Source organism: Terrapene carolina, unplaced genomic scaffold (genome assembly GCF_002925995.2).
Source record: "Terrapene carolina triunguis isolate 2854851 unplaced genomic scaffold, T_m_triunguis-2.0 Scaffold166, whole genome shotgun sequence".
Classification (NCBI taxonomy): Eukaryota; Metazoa; Chordata; order Testudines; family Emydidae; genus Terrapene; species Terrapene triunguis.
The window spans coordinates 1,403,789-1,422,023 of record NW_020664517.1 but is presented as its reverse complement, the minus strand read 5'-3'; the positions used below and the strand labels follow the sequence as shown (position 1 = coordinate 1,422,023).

Below are 18,235 nucleotides of genomic sequence, written 5' to 3'. Positions count from 1 at the left end.
TTTGAGTGACAGCTCTCTGCCTCATTCCCGCAGGAAGTCCCACCCTTGTGTTTTGCACTGCTTTTGCGGCAGCATCACAGAGAACACTCTGGGTTGGGAACGCCCAGAGCCAGCTGCTTACACACAAGTAAAAGTCCAGGAAAGCGGTGGTGAAAAGCAAGTCACTGATGGGCAGGCAGGAGAGCGCAGAAATTCTCCTGCCCTGTGACAATCCTCATTAAAACATCAGCAGTGGTGACATTTTGCTCTTCACCTGTTGAAGTAAATGTCAGTGCGATGCTGAGATTTCCTGGAGACAGGAAAACAAGCCAGGCTGACAGGTGAATGAGGGACTCCGGCAGGAGCACTGACATTTTAAGTACTTTGCTTCAGGAAATCCAGAGCCCTGTCACCAAGAGTGTAATGAAATAAAGCGATCGGCCCTGCACCCTCCCTTCACTCACGCCTTTGATTTCTCTCCTCCAAGCACAATGAACCACCTGCATAGCCTCCTCATTGCTATGCATTCATAGTGCTGCCGGGGGCAGACAGGGCACACAGGTCCGTGCCAGCCATCACCACTGCTGCCAGTCAAGGGACTTCACTTGAGGTCTGCTTGGCATCAAGGATGTCCCATCAGTGGGAAACCCTTTCAGTGCTGGATCAGGAAACCAGTCAAACAGTGCAGTCTCCCATATGCATGTGTAGGGCATGCGTGGGTGGGTGCATAGGTGTCCTGAGATCTAGCCAGTGCTCCTCCAGAGGGAGGGAAGCAGCAGAGAGCCGCGGAGGCGACAGAGGTGGCCTCACATTTCTTGCTCTGTAAAGTTGACTTCCAGGCTCTGACCCCTGAAACACGGCCAGCTGTAGCACTACGTGAAGAGAAGACAACGGAGCGGCTCTCACACTCCAAGCGCAGTGGCCGCCTGTGATGAAAACCCTTTCGTCGTATCAGCAGAGCTCATTCATCCCATGCAATTCTTCTGTGCAAGAGTTCCCCCCGGGGGAAGTGGCCCCCTCCCAATGCCTCTCTGCGGGGCATCGATGCTAAGCTCAGCGCAGAGCAGACCCACTTTCCAAGGGGAACACGCAGCTTGTGGGATGACTGGAGGATCTTGCCTGGCTAAGTATCCAGGGAGGAATGGTTTGGGAGATGCAGCATCAACCTTCTACCAGGAGTCAGAGGTCACCCTGCCCCCATCCTGGCTCTCAGGCCATGGTCATATCACTCAAGCCCAGGAGACAGACTTTCTTGTTCCTAGAACACTAGATATTCAAGCATCTCCCTTTCCTCACATTCTCCAGGCCCTCTGCCCTTGCCGCCTGCCCTCCCCTCCATCCAAGCCTGCACGTAACCCACCAGAAAGGACTGCTTGGCCTCATCGGTGCTTTCGATGCCTTTGGTGTCAAACTTGCCCTGCTGCAGGCTGCTGTGCATGATGTTCACCGCACTGGTCACCCCCCTCTGGATGTCTTGGAACGTGGTGGCCGGGAAGCCCAGCTTCAGCTTGGTGCACAGAACCTCCCTGGGGGTGGACAGAGCAAGCCAATCAGGCGGACAGAGAAGCATCAGGCCAGGCCCAGTTGCACAAGCCCAGCCCTCTGGCCACGACTCACCCTGGGAACAACATATGAGAATTAACATGGCCCAGTTCTGCTGGGAAATCGTATAGTCTGCTCCTTGACCACGCTTTGGTTCGCTGTAAAATGCACTCAACAGACCAATATCAGGACAGGTTAACTGCTAAAAGTCAATGATACTTTAATACCAGAAAAAAGGTTCAATATGCTACCAATTTCTGGGAAGCCGACTCGTGCAGCATTGTTGAATTCACTTACACAGAAGGCTTGCTTCCAAAGTTGCACAGTTCAGCTAGGAGTATTTCTAGGATGATTTTACAAATTACAAAACTCTTTATATGTCACTAAAATCCAGCCCACCAGTTCCTCCCAGTTCCTTAACTTGTAGTTCTGTTCCTTCCTTAGCTTTGTTGTGGATACCAGCATTCCAGGTACTGGTCCAAGAAGGTACCTCCCTAGCTTGTACTGGGCAGAACATTAATGTATTTTGCCTTTGACAACTTTCTTATTTTCTAAAGCCAAAGTGGACTTCAGCGTTGCAAAAGCATTATGGGATACATAGCAGAAGTGAACAGGATTACAGAACACAGTCGAAGTCAGGCCATGTAACCACAAGAAAGAGATATATAACGTTATATTGATATTGTGTGCTCAATGCTTATTACCATGCCAGGTGTGAATAAAGTGATAGACACAGATATAGAACAATTAGCCTAGCAAATATTGGTCAACAGTTCCCTTCTGCTCAAGTCAAGAGCCGGGATCTAGGCATGGCAAACAGAACCCTGCCAAATCGCTCTGCTCCTCACAAAGTCCACTGCCCAGCATCCAGGGATCCAGCCAAAATGCCTCCTTCCCAAGCTCTCACCCAAATGGGCTGGTTGCAGTAGCTTGTTGAGAGCAGTCACTTCTGTGTTCGCTCTGGCTACTGCCATCTTGGGATGCAAAACAGGCACAGGCTGATTTCTGTACCCACATGCCCCTTGTTCAAAAGCATCAGGCAGCCACTCAAGTCACTGCATTAAAGTGGCCCCAGGGAACCTCACCTGCCATGTGGAGCTCTAAGGTGAATGCCTGCGAGTGGCCCAGCACAGACTGTACAGTCGTGCAGGAAAACAGGTATAAGTACTACACAGATTTCCTTTCAGCCCTTTGGAGGACTTTTGGTCTGAGGCTTTTGCACCCATTCGCCCCACCAAGGCTACCAGGCCCTGGTCAGATCCAAGGGGCCTGTTTTCACATGGCATATCCCAGAGAAGAGATATGCTTGAAGCCAGAAGCATGGGGAATCCAGAGGTTCTACATGCAGGAAACACCATCCTATTACAAACACTGTGTTTGCTAAGTACGCAACAAAACCAGATCCGAATAAGGGGGGAAATCAGTTATGGCCATTTCTGATAAATAGTGTATATTTTCTCTCATCCCCCCATCCTTCCATGTGCCCTTTGGGGGACTCGGAGACAGCACTCAGCCCCAGAGACGCCTGCAGGCAGCCTGCCCCATTACCTGAAGTCGGACTCCAGCTCGGTAGTGGAGTGATTGATCATGGCACAGAGACAATCTATGCTGGAGCTGGACAGGGCACGCCCGATGCACTTCTTCACAATGTAGAAGACGTCATCCACCATGCTGGAGGTCAGCTGACCCTTCTCACACATGTCCATAGCAACGGCCTGAAGGGAAAGAAAACTCACAGCGATGAGTGCAGCGGGTAAAGGACCAGCAGGTCCGGAAGTGACTGAGATAGGCTCGCTGAGCGGCTCAGGTTCACCTTTGGCTGCACGGCTCAAAAAAACATCCAGCCCCAAGCACAGCTCCCCCTTCCTGCAGGCTGCCACCCACCCTCCTGGGGCAACGAGCCCTCCCAGCCCCACTCGAGCAGCACATCTCCAAGCCTAAGCAGCAGAGTGTCTGTGGGTACAGCCCCATTTGTTAGTTCTCAATATTCAATGGTGGAACAGGGAAGATCACCAGGACGCCCCTTCTTCCACCCCCACCCCACGGGCTCAGAGAGCGCCACTCCCCAGCCAGCACACTGCCTCCCTACAGCACACCCAGCCAGGGACCTCGGGCCCTGATGTCAATCATCCACACAGCAACACAATACGCTGCTGATAAAACTCAGAGCCAGGCTGGGGGGGGTCTATCTATTAACACAATCTGTCTCATAGGGATCAAACCCAACCTGCTTACATCATCCCCCTCCAGATACATGCTTGTCACCATGTGACGGAAGAGTCTTTTGCACTGCACGGGCCAAGAAAGGAGCTTGGGGTACCTGAAACTCATTGTTATGTCACGTTAGCAAGCATCGTAACGTCCATTCCTGGCTAAGGGTCCTTTGGCGCGGCACGCTCCATGGCGGCGCGTGGGAAGGCACCCTGAGGAGCAGCGCCGTACACGGCTAGAATGGCTTTCAACACAAGGAGCCAGCACGTCACAAGCTCTGCACACAGGAGTCACTTCATCCACCCCCGTGCTGCCTGGAGCTGTTCAACAGCGCACAGCGAGCGCTTAGGACAGGAAGCTAAGGATCCGAGCGTGGCTGACACTGCAGGATATCCAGGTCAGTGGAGTCATCCCCCAAGTTAGAACTTGGCCAGGACAACAAGGTTAACACTCCTACACTAGCAAGAGGTGCCAGGGGATTAACAGCCCCAGGCGGGCAGGACCCTGGTTCTAAACCCCATCAGCCCAGCAACGCCTTAAGCCACCCTTGGACTCCTACTGCCTCCAAGGAAAGACTGCCCCCAACAGCACCTCCAGCAGTGCTCTGGGGTTTCCTTCGGCAGCTGTGGCCAGGTGCAACTCTGCGAAGCCTACCGAGTCTGACCAGCTCATGTGCGTGGGGGTGTCCGGTTGCAAGCCTCAGCTAGACAGATCGCCCTTAGGGGACATTGGGCTGGGAAGTGCAGAAAGGAGTTTTTCAATTAATTCTGTACATTGTTCATGTGAAATTGTTCCCAGTGAGCGCCCCAGAGGTCGTTTGCTGAAAGGGGGCAGGGGAACGAATGGAATCCCCATACACGACTTGTGGCAGGGAGCTCAGCAGGACCGTGGAGCAGCATGAACCACAGGCTTCCACCTCCTTAATCCCCTGTGGATTTCAAGGCCCGGTCCCCACCCCAGGCTACCCAGGACGCAGTACCGCAGGGCCTACCTTGTTGACAGTCTCCCGCATGAAGTACTCCTCCATGGTGATGTAATAGCCAATCAGCTCTTGCATGGTGCGGCTCAACAGGCAGTTGTTCAGGAGCTTGTCCAAAGACTTTTGATGCGCTACAGAGTGCAAGGCAGAATCACCACCAGTGCCTGAGCACCCGAAAGCACTTCCCACGGCCGCCTCAGCTCCTTAGAGGGGCAGCAGCTACCTGCCTGGATGGCACCCGAGAGGCCCACACTGTACAAACCCTGCTGCCGTGAACGAAGCGTGTGTCGGAACTGTGCTGCAAAGAGCAGCTGACAGCCCTGCCAAGCGGCCTCTGGATGGATCCTGTACCAGCACCCGGCAAGGCCCCTTGGCATGCCAACTGCAGTTGCACTGCCCGAGCGGAGAGAAGCTGGGCCAGCTGCAGAAGCAGCATCTTTAGTTACTGGGCAAAGGACAACCATGGATCTCATCCGTCGGCTGCTCCTCCTGAGGGAGAGATGAGCTCCAACGGGAGGCCCACCCCAACCGCAGCGGGGAAGATGATAGCTATGGCTGTGGGGCCTCGAAAGCGCAAGGTGTCAATGACGGCTCCTCAGGACTCCAGCAGTGACACTAAGCACCCAGCGGGATAGGAGTGGAAATCAAAGCTAGCCATGACCTTGATTAAGACACCAGACGAGCCCGTCATTTCAATTCCTCACCCCTTCCCAGGCTCCTGCTCCCTTCCCCAGCTCTCTAGCCCACGTGTATCGATGTTCGCTCTGCTCAGGGAGAGATTTCTTTACCTTAAGGATTCTACACTGAAAAGGGGGCTGTTTGCTTTAGTGCCATGGCTCCCAAACTGGGGTTTGCGGCGAGCGAGTGGGTCACGTGCTGCTGGCTCACCTCCGTTTCCAGCTACTACGCAACGGACAGACATGCGAGCGGGAGCTGGCCCATGCAGCCATGAAAGAAAGCGGTGGCGTCCAGGAGACGCTCTCCCCTCTTTCAGCTGCCGTCCATGCTACACAAATATTTAAGAACCCGGTTTTAGAGAACTAAGGTAGTGCATGCAAAGCATGCCAGGCACCTGCCAGCGAGGGAGAGAGATAGAAGACAAGCCCCCACCAAAGGAGGTCCAGGGCAACACCACGATGTGATGTCACCTCCAAATTTCAACAACGGCACTATCCGCCTGCGTTGGGTGGGCGGGGGAGAGAGTCCATCCTTTGCATTTGTTAAGTCCAACACGCAACCCCGCTAGCTGTGGGAAAGGAGACCAAGTAGCAGAAGGTCAAAGCTCGACTCCAAACCAGCTAGCAGAAGAGGAGGGCCAGGTTGCCTGTGCACACCACTCTTCTGGTCTCCCAACAGTGAAGGAGGAGGACACGCTCCAAGAGACGTGCTACTGAGGGGTCAGACTGTGCAGGAGGTTGGATGCATGAAACGCTGTTGTGAAAATGGGGGTCCCCACGCCGCACAGTCCAGCCCTCCAGAGCGCTATCCCAGAAGCTGCCTTCAACGAGCCGCTGCACAGCAGTGCCTGCTCTTTGCCAGCCAGCTCCCCACTGAGGAGCTGTAAAGACGGAGCCAGAGAAGCACTGGCGTTCGAGGGATTACCTTGCTTTACCTCCTCCGAGGCCATGGAGTCTCCCACCTCAAAGTCCGAGACGATCCGTCTCTTGATAAATCTGAGGTACAGCTCGCTGCGGGCGTTCATCAAGGTGACCTCGGTTAAAATGGGGTCCAGTTCCCTGCAAGGGGCACAGTGAGAAACAATGTAGCAAGCCCAGGAAAGGAAGGGCACTGGTTTCCTAAACCAAAGGCAGCACACGCTATAGAAGCATGAATGCTCATCCCGAGGGAGCCGGGAGAGCCAACGCGCTGCAAGATGGCCGTCTGCAGGAGGCTCAGAACAGCCCGCCATTCCCTTTACTTTCAAATGCATCGCTGAGCTCAGGACTGCGGAGACCTGCTTCTGGCCACTTTATTAGGGGTAGTAACACACAGGACCTGCCAGACTGGAGCAGGCCAGGAGTCCAGCCAGTCCAGAGCGCCACCTGAGAGTGGCCAGCACCAGACAGTTCAGAGAAAGGTGCAAGACACCTACAGTGGCCGTGCCCAAGGAGGAAGTTTCTCCTATCCCCAAGCAGTTAGAGACTTCTTGTGTCCCGAAGCAAAAGGGATTATGATCGGTATTAAATTCAGGGTCACAAGACAGTCACTGTCCCAAGCAGTTTACAGTGTAAAATAACCACCCTGACGTATAATGCACAAAAGGAGCAAAGGATGGATTTATCAAAAAGCTCTGCAAAAAAAATTAAAGAACAGCGTTCTTTATGTTGGTGGCTGCGACTAACATTGATAGGCTGGGACAGAAGCCATACTAGACCCAGCTAGCAGTAGGTGTGATCTCTGCCCGGCCAGGGCTGGAATCTCCTGGACACTGCTCCCTCCATGTATGCTCTGGTATACAAACATTCCTTACAAACCCTTGGCAAGAGCTAGTCTGCCCCTGCAAATAACAAGGGATTTGTCTGGATTCAGCAGGTGAGGAAGCACACAATGGTACTTGCATGCAAAGAGCAGCACATTGAGTGTGCAAAGAAAAGGTAGCTTCTTGTGTAATTTAAAAGGAAATTGATACTCCTTGAGCCTTTCATCACTAATCCAAAATCTCCGTGCAAACATTACGTTAGCCTTGTCTACGCTGGCAGCAGCACGTAGGGGATGTGTAGCTACATGCTGCAGTGACAAGCAGGCTGCAGCCGTGCTGGTGTGTACTACACATGGCAGTGAAAGGCGCTGGCATGGGGAGCTGCCGGAGTCTTTCCCTGCTGCCCCCTCTGCCAGAGCCTTTCACTGCAGCAGGGATGCTACACTGCTAAAAATTGCAGAGTAGCCATGGGAGGCACTGCTTGGGCATTTGGAGAGCTGTCTAGGGTCCGTGCCCGAAGGGTCTGGCATGTCTTCACTCACCTAAGCCGTGCCTCACTATCTGCACTGCTATTTTGACCCATGCTGGAGGGAGGTGCAGTATAGGTTCTCTATACACCACCGTAAATGTAGACAGTGCCTTACACAAAGCCTCATCACCAACCTGATGGGCGGGAAATATTATCATCCCATTTTACAGATGGGAAAGCTAAAGCCCAGAGAAAATAAGAACATGATGGCCATGCTGGGTCAGACCAATGGTCCATCTAGCCCAGTTTCCTGTCTTCTGACAGTAGCCAATGCCAGATGCTTCAAAGGGAAGGGGCAGAATATGGCAATTATCAAGTGATCCATCTTTTGTTGTCTAGTCCCAGCATCTGGCAGTCAGAGGTTTAGGGACACCCAGAGCACGGGGTTGTGTCCCAGACCATCTTGGCTAATAGCCATTGCTGGACCTTATCCCAATGATGAACTTGTCTAATTCTTTTTTGAACCCAGGTATGGTTTTGGCCTTCAACATCCCCTGGCAACGAGTTCCACAGCGACTTGCTGAAGAAGGTTACACACAGCGAGTGTAATAAATCCTCATATACAATCACAAAAAAATTGTTTGAAAAACAAAAATGTTTGTATATTTTTTTACATGCATTTCTAGCCTTCCCCAGGGACTGCACCTTGACATGGTGGGAAGGCTTGTGTTTTCCAGTGCTCCTGAGAACTCTGCCGGTGGGAGCCTAAACACCTGAGGGCCACCCAAGAGGAGGGACTGGACAAACAGCTGCTCCTCCAGGTTGGGAGCTGAGCCTCAGGCCAATCTAGCCTCACTGAGACATAGGCCAACAAACTATCCTCATAAAGAAGTTAAGTTATAGAAACACACCAAGGTTGGTGTGTTGTTCAGAGATGGCAGAGCTTGGTGTGTGCTCTAAGTGACGTCCGACTGCATGGGAAGGATTCAGCTGTATTTACAGGGCATGCACCAGCGTGGTATCTGGGTACACTGCCAATGGCTTTAATCTGGGGCAACTGACAAGTTTAAGACCATAATGAGCGGGGAAACGAAGTATTTCAGTTCGTTCGAGAGAAACTGTTGCAATAGAATCTCGCTGTGCAGAGCCCAGAGTTCTGCTTCCAGCTCTGCCATGGACGTGCTGTGTGGGAAGTCACAGCACCCCATGGTGGCTCACTAACCCCAGCTGTAAGAGTCACCAGAGAGGGCCGGCAGAGCGGCAGATCGGGCATCAGCCTCCTGTGCTGTCCTATCCCGAGGCCTTCAGGGAAGTCAAGGTCTGATACTTCAGGTAATGAACAAGCAGAACAAAGAAGCATGGACCCTAAAAGGGCAATAAGGACACACACCAAAGGGGATTTTATGCTTTGGTGGTTGATGGAACGTGCTAGCTACCTGCGAAGCAGCATTAATGCCAGATGAACAACGTGGAGGAAGAGAGCAGCTAGTGTTTTATTTTCTGTACCTTGGTTCAATCTTTTCTGTAGCTGAACTTCTCACCATGCTGTTTTGAACGTGCTGGAACTGCAATTGTGAGAAGAGGAGAGCCATCACCATCTCCGCCCGCCATCGCCCTTAACCCCACGCTAGGTTCCCCATAGGGCCTATCCTGCTGAGAGCAGCTGGCACAGGGAGGTCCCCGGGAAAACCAGCCCACCTGCATGCCCCGTTCCCCAGCAACTGAACTCACTGTGGGGCTCAGTGGGGACTTAGACCAGGCAGAGCGAGTGCAGATGGCCTCTAAAGGTGTGCGCCTATGAGAGCTAGCAGCAGGGCTGTAGCTGGCAGGAGGATCACTGAAAGAGTCAGAGACACAGTCTAGCTCAGAACGCCCACCGGATTTCTCCTGCTCACCCAGTCAAACCCCAAAGGATCATCTTCACTTCCCCACTCATGTCCCATGGCCGCTGCCCTTCAGGGCAAAGAGCGGATGCCCACTTCCTGACTCTGTCATCCATCAGGGCAGTGATGGAGTAAAGCCAGGTCCCTTCCACCCATTCACAAGTGGGGTTGCCAACTCTGACTGAAGCTCTTCCAGGAGATTTTTCCCCCCTCAACATGACATAACGTCATGTTCTTAAAATATCCCATTGAAATCTCCTGGATTGCTTTCAACAGTCACTGGGAGATCGATGCCAATTCTGGGAGACTCAATCCTGGAGGGTTGGCACCCTCCTCACAAGGCTGAGCGTACCGCCTCAAACCTGCTGGCCTGGAAAGTGAGGTACCAAGCCCAGGCTTCCCACGTGGCCATGCAGAGCCCAGCAACGAGGCCCGTGGAGCACACTCCATTTGCAAAGGATTACGGGATCTAGAGAATCACTGGGGATGAGGCTCAGAGCTGGCTCTAGGCCACAGCCCAGTCAGTCTGCACTGTACATCACTCTCACCTGCCTGTGATAGTCCCTCTGCGTCATGAACTTGTCCACCACCTTCTCCACCTGCCGGTCGCACTCCACCTGCAAGTGCTTGATCAGGGTGTACAGCTTCCCTGGCCCATAGTACGTCTCCACTATGGGCTGGTGGGTCTCCACGATGCGAGCGATTCCTGCCAGAAGACAGCGGTGGCAATTTTCCGTGGCTTTAATGGTGGTAGGAAGCCCCAGGCAGGGCAATTGCCCAATCCTGACTAAGACCTGGGCTGTGGCATCCTGATCTAGGGCGTAGGAAGGGGCACACAGCACCTCCCCAAGTGCAGCTCAGAATCCAGGCTGGTGGGATCCTCACATCACCCCCCTACATCCTGGGGTGCCCTTCTCCCTCCCCAATGTTCAACCCTCCACCTTCTCTCCCTTTGCAATCTAGGTCTGCCCTACGAGCTAGGGGTGCGATTCCCCTGCTTGGATATACACATGACGGTAGCTTGGTGAGAGCCAGTAGGAGTATAAACAGCACTGTCACAGCTGGGCATCAGCAGCAGAGGTACGTACCTGGCATGGCTCAGCCGTGCCGCCGCTGTCCAGGCTACGGTGCTATTTCTACTCGCGCTAGCTCTCACCGAGCCACTGCAATACGTGCGCCTGGGGGCTGCAGCGGATACCTTGCAGCCACTCGCAGGCAGCGCTTCCCGGGAGGCAAGCCACCCCCGCCCCAGAGACTGACAGGCCAGCCCCTCAACCATGCTGCCAGCCTCAATGCACTCCCAGCTTCCTCCTCCAGCCCCAGCAGCAGGGCACGTCGCGCTGGCTGCCAGCCAATGCCGCCAGCACTGGATGCAGGTGGGCCACCAAGCGCACTCGCCAGGTATAAAGCTTTGCCTGCAGCTCCCTAATCACCAGCTAAGCCAACTGGAGAAGAAACCTCTTCTCACAGCCAGCACGAAAGCAGATCCTGAATGCCAAAGACTGAGTCCAATCACCTACACACCTGTAATGCTACAAGAGAACAGTTCTAGCGCTGGGAAACTCATCTCAAGGCAAACTCTGCTCTTCTTCCCCAGACAGCCCCTCTGATAGCCAGCCCTGCGTTCTCCTGCATCTCGCCCCACTGCCAGGCAAGCCTAGAAGATACACGCTGGGCTGTCAGCAGCAGCAAAGACTGCAAACACAGGAGAGTGGCTTGGCAGTAGCGCAGTGTGGGATGACAGCAGAACACTCTAGTCCTTTCCTCGATGGGATGCCCACAGCACAGCACACATCCCACTCCCTTGCCTTCCACTCTCAAGGAGGGCAAGAGCTGCCTTAGCCCAACCCAAGAGATCAGCCCAGGGAGGGACAGCAGCTCTTTGGCCTTACGGGCTGGATTTGTTCATCTGGCCAGGTGAGGCAGGGGAGCTGTGCGTCTGGAAACCTCTTCAGCGACTAACCAATTTGTTCGGGGGAGCAGGAAGAGAAAAGGGCAGCTTCCACGCCCCGTTCGCCAAGCCCCTTCACATCCAGCTGACTATCTAAGGCAGAGCTCTACAACTCTTCCAGTCCGGCTCTGGTTCAGTCCCTTAGGCTGAGAGAGACTGCGAAGGATAAATTCCAGGAGAAGCCAGGCTGGTCCTTTGCAAGTCCCTCTCCTGCCAGCCAAAACTGAACAAAGAGCGAGCTCCAGACCCAATGCCCCCTGCTGGCCAGAAACAGACGGCACTCCAACCTAGCTGGGTCACCGGGCTGACAACCCTTGTACTTTATTCCAGCACCACCAAGAGGAAAACGGCACTGTTCTGCCCTCCTGCAGCCAGAAACGAGAGCTTTGACATTGTCTGGGCACCTTCCATCGGGGAAGATTTCCAGCCGACAAACAGTGCAGGGAGGAATTACCTTCAAAGAGGAGCGTCAGTGTATCTGCAAAGATGACTGCAGCCCTACGGTCACTCATGTCCGTCTCCATCACCAGTAACAGGTTCTCCTTGGCTTTGTTAGCGACCTAAACTCCAGGGGAAGGAGTGGGTCAATATGGTTCTGGCAGAGCCCCCCCCACAAGGGAGACTTTTGCCCTCCTGCCCCATGCAGCCCTTCCCTCTATCCACATCTGCTGCTGCCACCAGCAGGACAAGACACATGGACCTTACAGAGCAGGTGTCAATGCTTTGGGTCAGATGGCAGAGGGGACCCCAGGGGTAAGGCAGTCTACATCTCTAGCAGAGACAGGTGTATTTGGCTGTGCCATGCAAACAGGAACCACTGTTAAAACAGCAGACAAATCCTAGCTTCTCACCTCTAGAAAACTCAGCTACAGGCAGCCTAGCAAATACCCCCAATGCCATTCACTAGGGCTCTTACGCCCCGTGCAGAGAGCTGCAGGACATGAAATGAATGTTGAACAGCCTGGCTTCCTTCAGCACCTGGGTACCTGACTGTAATTCCCCTTTACACCACTGGGGGGCACCCCAAGTGCTTTCTGTGAAGAGAAAGTAGCAGCAAGGCCCTTCCGCCCCCAAGACTAGAAGGTCAAAAAGAAGGGCCATGGGAATCTCTACTGCACCTAGCTCAGTGGTTCCCAAACTTTAACAACCTGTGAACCCCTTTCACCAAAATGTCAAGTCTCATGAACCCCCTCCTAAAAAAGAATATTTCCAGGGATTTTCTCCTTTACCGGAGTATAAATTATAAAAGCAGTGATCTTGGAAATATAAAATTTGTTTTTATGACATGCTTATTACACACTATTTATTAATTATTTATCATTACAGTATTTTTATTACATTATGAAAACGGCAACACTCTTCCAAGATCTCACTTTCGTAGCTTGTATCACTTTGAATAAGCCTGTTCTAAGACAAGGCTCCTATGTTTCATCGAGGAGTATCAGATGTGAAACAGCATGAAGGTATCTAAGAAGCCAATTCAAAGAGTTCCTCTTATACAAGCATTCAGGTCTTGAGCAGTTCAAGCAAACAACACACGTTACAACAAAGCTTAAACTTGTTCTTCATAATAATTTTAAAAACAATCCTAGCTGCCTATTTAATTTTAAAAACAGCAAAAAATATCCACCTCCCTTTCCATTTCTTATAAGGAGTCTTGAAGTTTAAATCTCCTCAGTGTGATAGACACGCTTGCTTTGATCTGCTTAGCTCTTGGAAGATCAGGGGCCCGGGCTGCTGGTCCCGTGCTGCCAAGGTCCCTAAGGACAGCTCTGTCCGCCATTAGGGAATTTTTTTCCCCGAGAACCCCCTGTAACATTTCGCGAACCCCAGTTTGGGAACCACTGACCTAACTGTACCTCTGACCTTGTTCTATGCCAGGGGTTCTCAAACTGGGGGTCGGGACCCCTGAGGGGGTCGCAAGGTTATTACTTGGGGGGTCACGAGCTGTCAGCCTCCACCCCAAACCTGCTTTGCCTCCAGCATTTATAATGGTGTTAAACATATAAAAAAGTGTTTTTAATTTATAAGGGGGGGTCGCACTCAGAGGCCTGCTATGTGAAAGGGGTCACCAGGACAAAAGTTTGAGAACTACTGTTCTATGCACTGTGGCCTCCTTCCAGACACTCTTCACCCTTCCCTCCCCATTCTGCCCCATCCCAGTTCTCCCTCTCCTTCCAATTCTCCCCACAGGCCTTCCCAGGTCTTCCCCTGTTGAGGCTCTTTCCACTTCCTCACGGTTTCCATAATCACCCACCACCCATCCAGTCTGGTTCCTTTTCCCTAGAACCACCACAGGCACCAGCACTAGGCACAGCCCCACGCACCACCACCTAGAACCGGGGAGCAGGAGATGGAGGCCCCTCATGCTAAGTTCTCATTTTCTGGGAGAAATCTGCCTAACCACGAGGGCTCATTTAATCAGATCGCGGCATATAATGGCACCGGAGAAACTGACTGACGGGCAGTGCAGTAGGGCTGGGTGCAGAGGGGCCACGCTGGCCATAGGCTGAGCGCAAGCAGCACGGTGCTGTCTCTAAGTGAGATAAGGAGGGGGGAAGAAAGGCCACAGAGTGAGGGCCTGGGATCTGTGACTGGTCACCCAAAAGCCCTACCTGGTAGCACAAAGAGCAGGGAAAGTGCTGACCAGGCCCAATCTTGTCTCAGAGATTCAACCATTATTAGATGCACAGGAGCCAAGATCTCATTCCTCAACACCCATGTTGGCAGAGGCCCGATTTTGCTCTCCTCTGAGGTGCTCTGGCCAGCCCAGGGGCCACGGCGGGTCCTGCAGCGCCCATTACCTGTTTGCAGAGATACTCTGAGAACTTGCTCAGCCCCTCCTCGTGTAAGCCCAACAGGGGGAAGATCTTGAAGAAACGTTCCACCTGAGGCAGGTCTCCCTGCTTCGTAGCCACGGCAAATTTCTCAGTCACTATGATCTTCAGGCGCTGCTCTGCCTCCTGCAGGAGCTTCAGGTTGGCATCAATTATGCTGCCTGTTCAGAGGGCACAGCACTGCATTAGCACCAGGTTCAGGACCATGCCCATGTAGCTACAGCTCCAAGCTGGCAGTCAGGAGCCATCAAAGCCTGAAAGGAGACAGGTCCCTGGCTCATATTCATTTCTTCCCCCAAACCACCCAGGACCTTTAACCTAGAGGTAAAAAGGAGGGCGAGAAGGGTATGTGTATACACAGACTCTTCCAGCTCTGGGGGCTCACACTGAGATCATCAAATCCCTATGCCCTACGGCCTGGAGAGAAAACCTAATTAGGATTAAAACACGTTAGCAACTCTGGTGACCATCATTAATCCCTCCCTCTCTCGCTATTGGCCCACACCCCCGTATCCGCTGTGCATGGCCAATCAGATGCTCCATTGATATCCCAATGAAATACCATGACATGCCTAATCCTGGGTCAGCAGAGGTGCTGTTAACTGGAACAGCCACTACATGGTCCATTGCTGGCCATGTTTACCCTGGTTCTTTAGGAAGTCGTCCCCCCCCCCCCCACGAGCCCCCCCCATGTTTAGCAAGAGGGCAGAATGCCACCAATGCCCAGGCATAGCAGATGGGAGCAGAGGACGGTGGAGAGGGTTAGGACCAGCTAATTACAGAGAAATGGAATGGTGTCTGCCAATCAGAGCTCTGGCAGGATGCGGTACAGAAAGGGCTTTACAAATTCACTCTCCAGCCAGTTAGAAATTTCTCTCGGTGAGACTGGAGGGGGCAGAGCACTAACGCATCAACTGCTGCACAACTGAAACTTCCATTTAAAAAACAAAAGGCGACACGAGGATTTACAAGCCATTCGGCTCATCCGCAGCTCACCCAGAAAGCTTTCATTGCCAAGTGCTGCCTGAGACTGCACCCAGACAGCTGCAGCGTCTCTACAGCTCAGAGCGTCCCCAACTAGCAGCAGCAGGAGATTGGCAAGACTCTGCTAGATTTTGCTGCTGCTATTCAGCACCTTGTGGGCAGCCGGGAAACTGAAAAGAATCAGTCTTATTCTGCTGCCGCTTGGGGAAAAACTCTGAGCTGCAGCCCAGGCAGATACTGGAGCTATTCACAAGGACCCCAGAAATGCAAGATAGGGGAGCAGAAGAGACGTGGCCCTCTTCAAAAGCAGCACATAGGAAAGTCTGAATAATAGAGGGCAGGGAGAGGAGAAAGAGCGTCCCCCCCCCTTCCAGAAGCCAGAGGGTGGTGGGCACGTGTAGTCACCCTGAGCTTGGCACTACCACCTGCTGCATCTGTGGTGCAACAGCACAGAATGCTGTCCTGGAGAGAGACAGCCAATGAGAGGGCAGCTTGACCTGGGGAGGGGGCTTGGAATCTGCCCAACAGGGGCAGTTGGAAAAAGCAGTTAGATAAGGAGGGAAGGAGAAGAAGCTAGATGCTGGGCAAGCAGATGAACTGGCGCTGGGGTAGGACGTGAGGGGGCAAAAGAAAGGAACAGGAGAATAAAAACAGGGGACTGGGAAGTGAGAAGGAGAAAAGAAAGAAAAATAGGAAAGATTTCAGGATCGAAAGAAGCAGGAAAAAAACCAGATCTGGGAAAAACCTGAAAGGAAATATAATTGGTGAAAAAGGGAACTGATCAAATTTATTAGGTGTATGTTGTCCGGTCAAGCCAAGCCACATTTTGCAGTCCTCAACAATGTGTGTCATGGTTTGTGGCTGCCCACACTGACATAGTGGACTGTCTCTAAAATGCCACTGAAATTCAGCTGCAGCACAAATTCCATGTCTGGTACGAAACCGGTTGAGAAGGCACCATTGCCTTCATGGTAAATCAAACCTGAGTTGACATTGAGTGGGTTCTGAGACAAGATAATTGATCAAAAAGCTGTATTAGATGAAAACAGATCCCGAAAACAGTAAGTAAGAAGCCCACCCACAAGGGCCCTAAAGGACATGAACAGAGAGAGGGACTGTTTGAACATCTGTTGAAGGATACAGTTCAAAGGGGCCTAATGGACAAGTGAGGGCCCACAAGGTAAAGAAACTCAATTTGTGCATAAACTCAGTGGAAAGAGGTACACCCTCAAGAACATTGAATCTACAGAGCACTAAAAGTCGAAGAGAAGCAAAGAACAGGACAGCAAGAGTGGAGCTGAACTTACAGCCAAGGAGAAGAAAAGTTGATTCTTCCCTGAAGTGACACAGTCTATTGTTGAGTGATTCTTTTGTTCTTGTTAATAACAATGCATTTAATATTAACTGCAGAGTAAGGAAGAGTAGCATATACAAGCTCACAAAGGTTAACATGCTGGTAACCTATAAGTTATTACTATATGTAGTAAGTACTTGGGACAATTTGGGGGGGGTTTCCTTTATTAAGTTCTAAAAATTTTAAATGATCCCTTTTGTCTTGGTTTGCATCTGCCTTGCCTCACAGTTAGCATAGCCTAGCCGGGTCACCGTACACGATTCAACTTTACCAGACACCTACAAGCCAGTGATTTAATATAAGAAATTAAACTATAGAGCAGAATTCAGGGACAAGCTCCGAACAGGTATTCCAGCAGCCCCAGGGCATCACACCATGATGCTGCACTGGGCCCCCACTGATGAGCATCCTTCCTCCCCTCTTTTCTCTCATGCACCACTGATTAGTGCCTTTAGCCCGCTGGCTAGTAAGTGGCTGCCAAGCTCTTCAAGCCCCAAGTCAGTAACTCTACATGTGTGGCAGTTTGCATAGATTTAGGGCCAGAAGGGGCCATTATGATCATCTAGTCTGACTTCAGTGGCCTTTTCAGTAACTAGCCGCCTCAGCACGTCAGCTTTCCCCCCGGTAATATTTTAGCCTAACTACATCTCAGAAGTATTCAGACATTTCCATGTAAACAGCTACCTGCAGGAGCTGCCAACTAATTCCATAATCGCTCTCTTTGTTAACACACCCGCTGGCTCCAGTTTCTTTAGCGCTGGACAAAGTTAGAGCCTCAGAAAGCAAGAGTGCTCAGGTTATTTTACTAAACAGCTACACCTGGACAGCACCTACCTTCCTGGCCCTGCCGGCTCAGCTCAATGACCGATTTGTCCAGAGACAAGTAGCGGTGGATATGAGCAGCGGCTTGTTCATAGTCTTCATTTCTCAATGCTGTTTGAACCCCATCCATGCAGAACTTCAAGTCCAAGATGTCATCAGCTCTCTGGATGGCCTGATAGAGGCGGTTCTGCAAGACAAACAGCAGTTAAGACTCCCCCTCCGTGGCTGGGCCAGAGAAACAGAACTCGAGAGAGGAGAGAGTACAGCAGGAGGGGAAGGAGAGATGGCTGCCGGAGATGGAGGGGCTACTTTGCTATAAGGTCAGCAACTAGCTGGATGAGAAGCTTGAGCTGCTTGGAGAGTTGTGATGGATGACCTTAAAGGAAGAAGGGCCCCAAGTCTGTCCACCCAAAATCTGGATTGTACTCAAGAGCCACCCCTAATTTGCACAGAACAGAGCAGATTATAGCTCACACACCTTTAGCCGAGAGGCTGGTCTGCACAGATTACAGGTGTCAGCGTGCAATCTTTAAATCTACCTCTGTACAAAGAATATGGCAGGTCCAGACTACAGCATGGACCTCTGAGGTCCATGTCTACCTCCATTGTCTCAACCTATTACACCAGGAGTGAGAAAGGGAGGAACAATATCTGACCAGCTCTGATAAACAGTTTTCCTATTATATTACTTGTACATTGGTACTGCCTAGGAGCCCAAAGGAGGAACCAGGACCCTACAATGCTAGGTGCAGTACAAACCCAGAACAAATCAGGGCTCAGCTTCAGATCCTCTCTTCCCACATGC

The 18,235-nt window shown here is 52.0% G+C and overlaps 1 protein-coding gene across 1 annotated transcript in view; it reads right to left on the bottom strand.

Moving 5' to 3' along the window:
• The window catches only part of LOC112115019 (conserved oligomeric Golgi complex subunit 4), a 30,437-nt gene that overhangs the window by 9,200 nt on the left and 3,002 nt on the right, over positions 1–18,235 (bottom strand). Inside the window, exons 4-12 of the mRNA XM_024211990.3 lie at positions 17,443–17,617; positions 14,238–14,431; positions 11,888–11,993; positions 10,031–10,188; positions 9,106–9,164; positions 6,314–6,447; positions 4,724–4,842; positions 3,070–3,236; positions 1,340–1,505 (exon numbers count right to left, since the gene is read on the bottom strand). Coding sequence (XP_024067758.1) covers positions 1,340–1,505; positions 3,070–3,236; positions 4,724–4,842; positions 6,314–6,447; positions 9,106–9,164; positions 10,031–10,188; positions 11,888–11,993; positions 14,238–14,431; positions 17,443–17,617 — 1,278 coding nt within the window. The remainder of the gene's footprint in view (positions 1–1,339; positions 1,506–3,069; positions 3,237–4,723; positions 4,843–6,313; positions 6,448–9,105; positions 9,165–10,030; positions 10,189–11,887; positions 11,994–14,237; positions 14,432–17,442; positions 17,618–18,235) is intronic.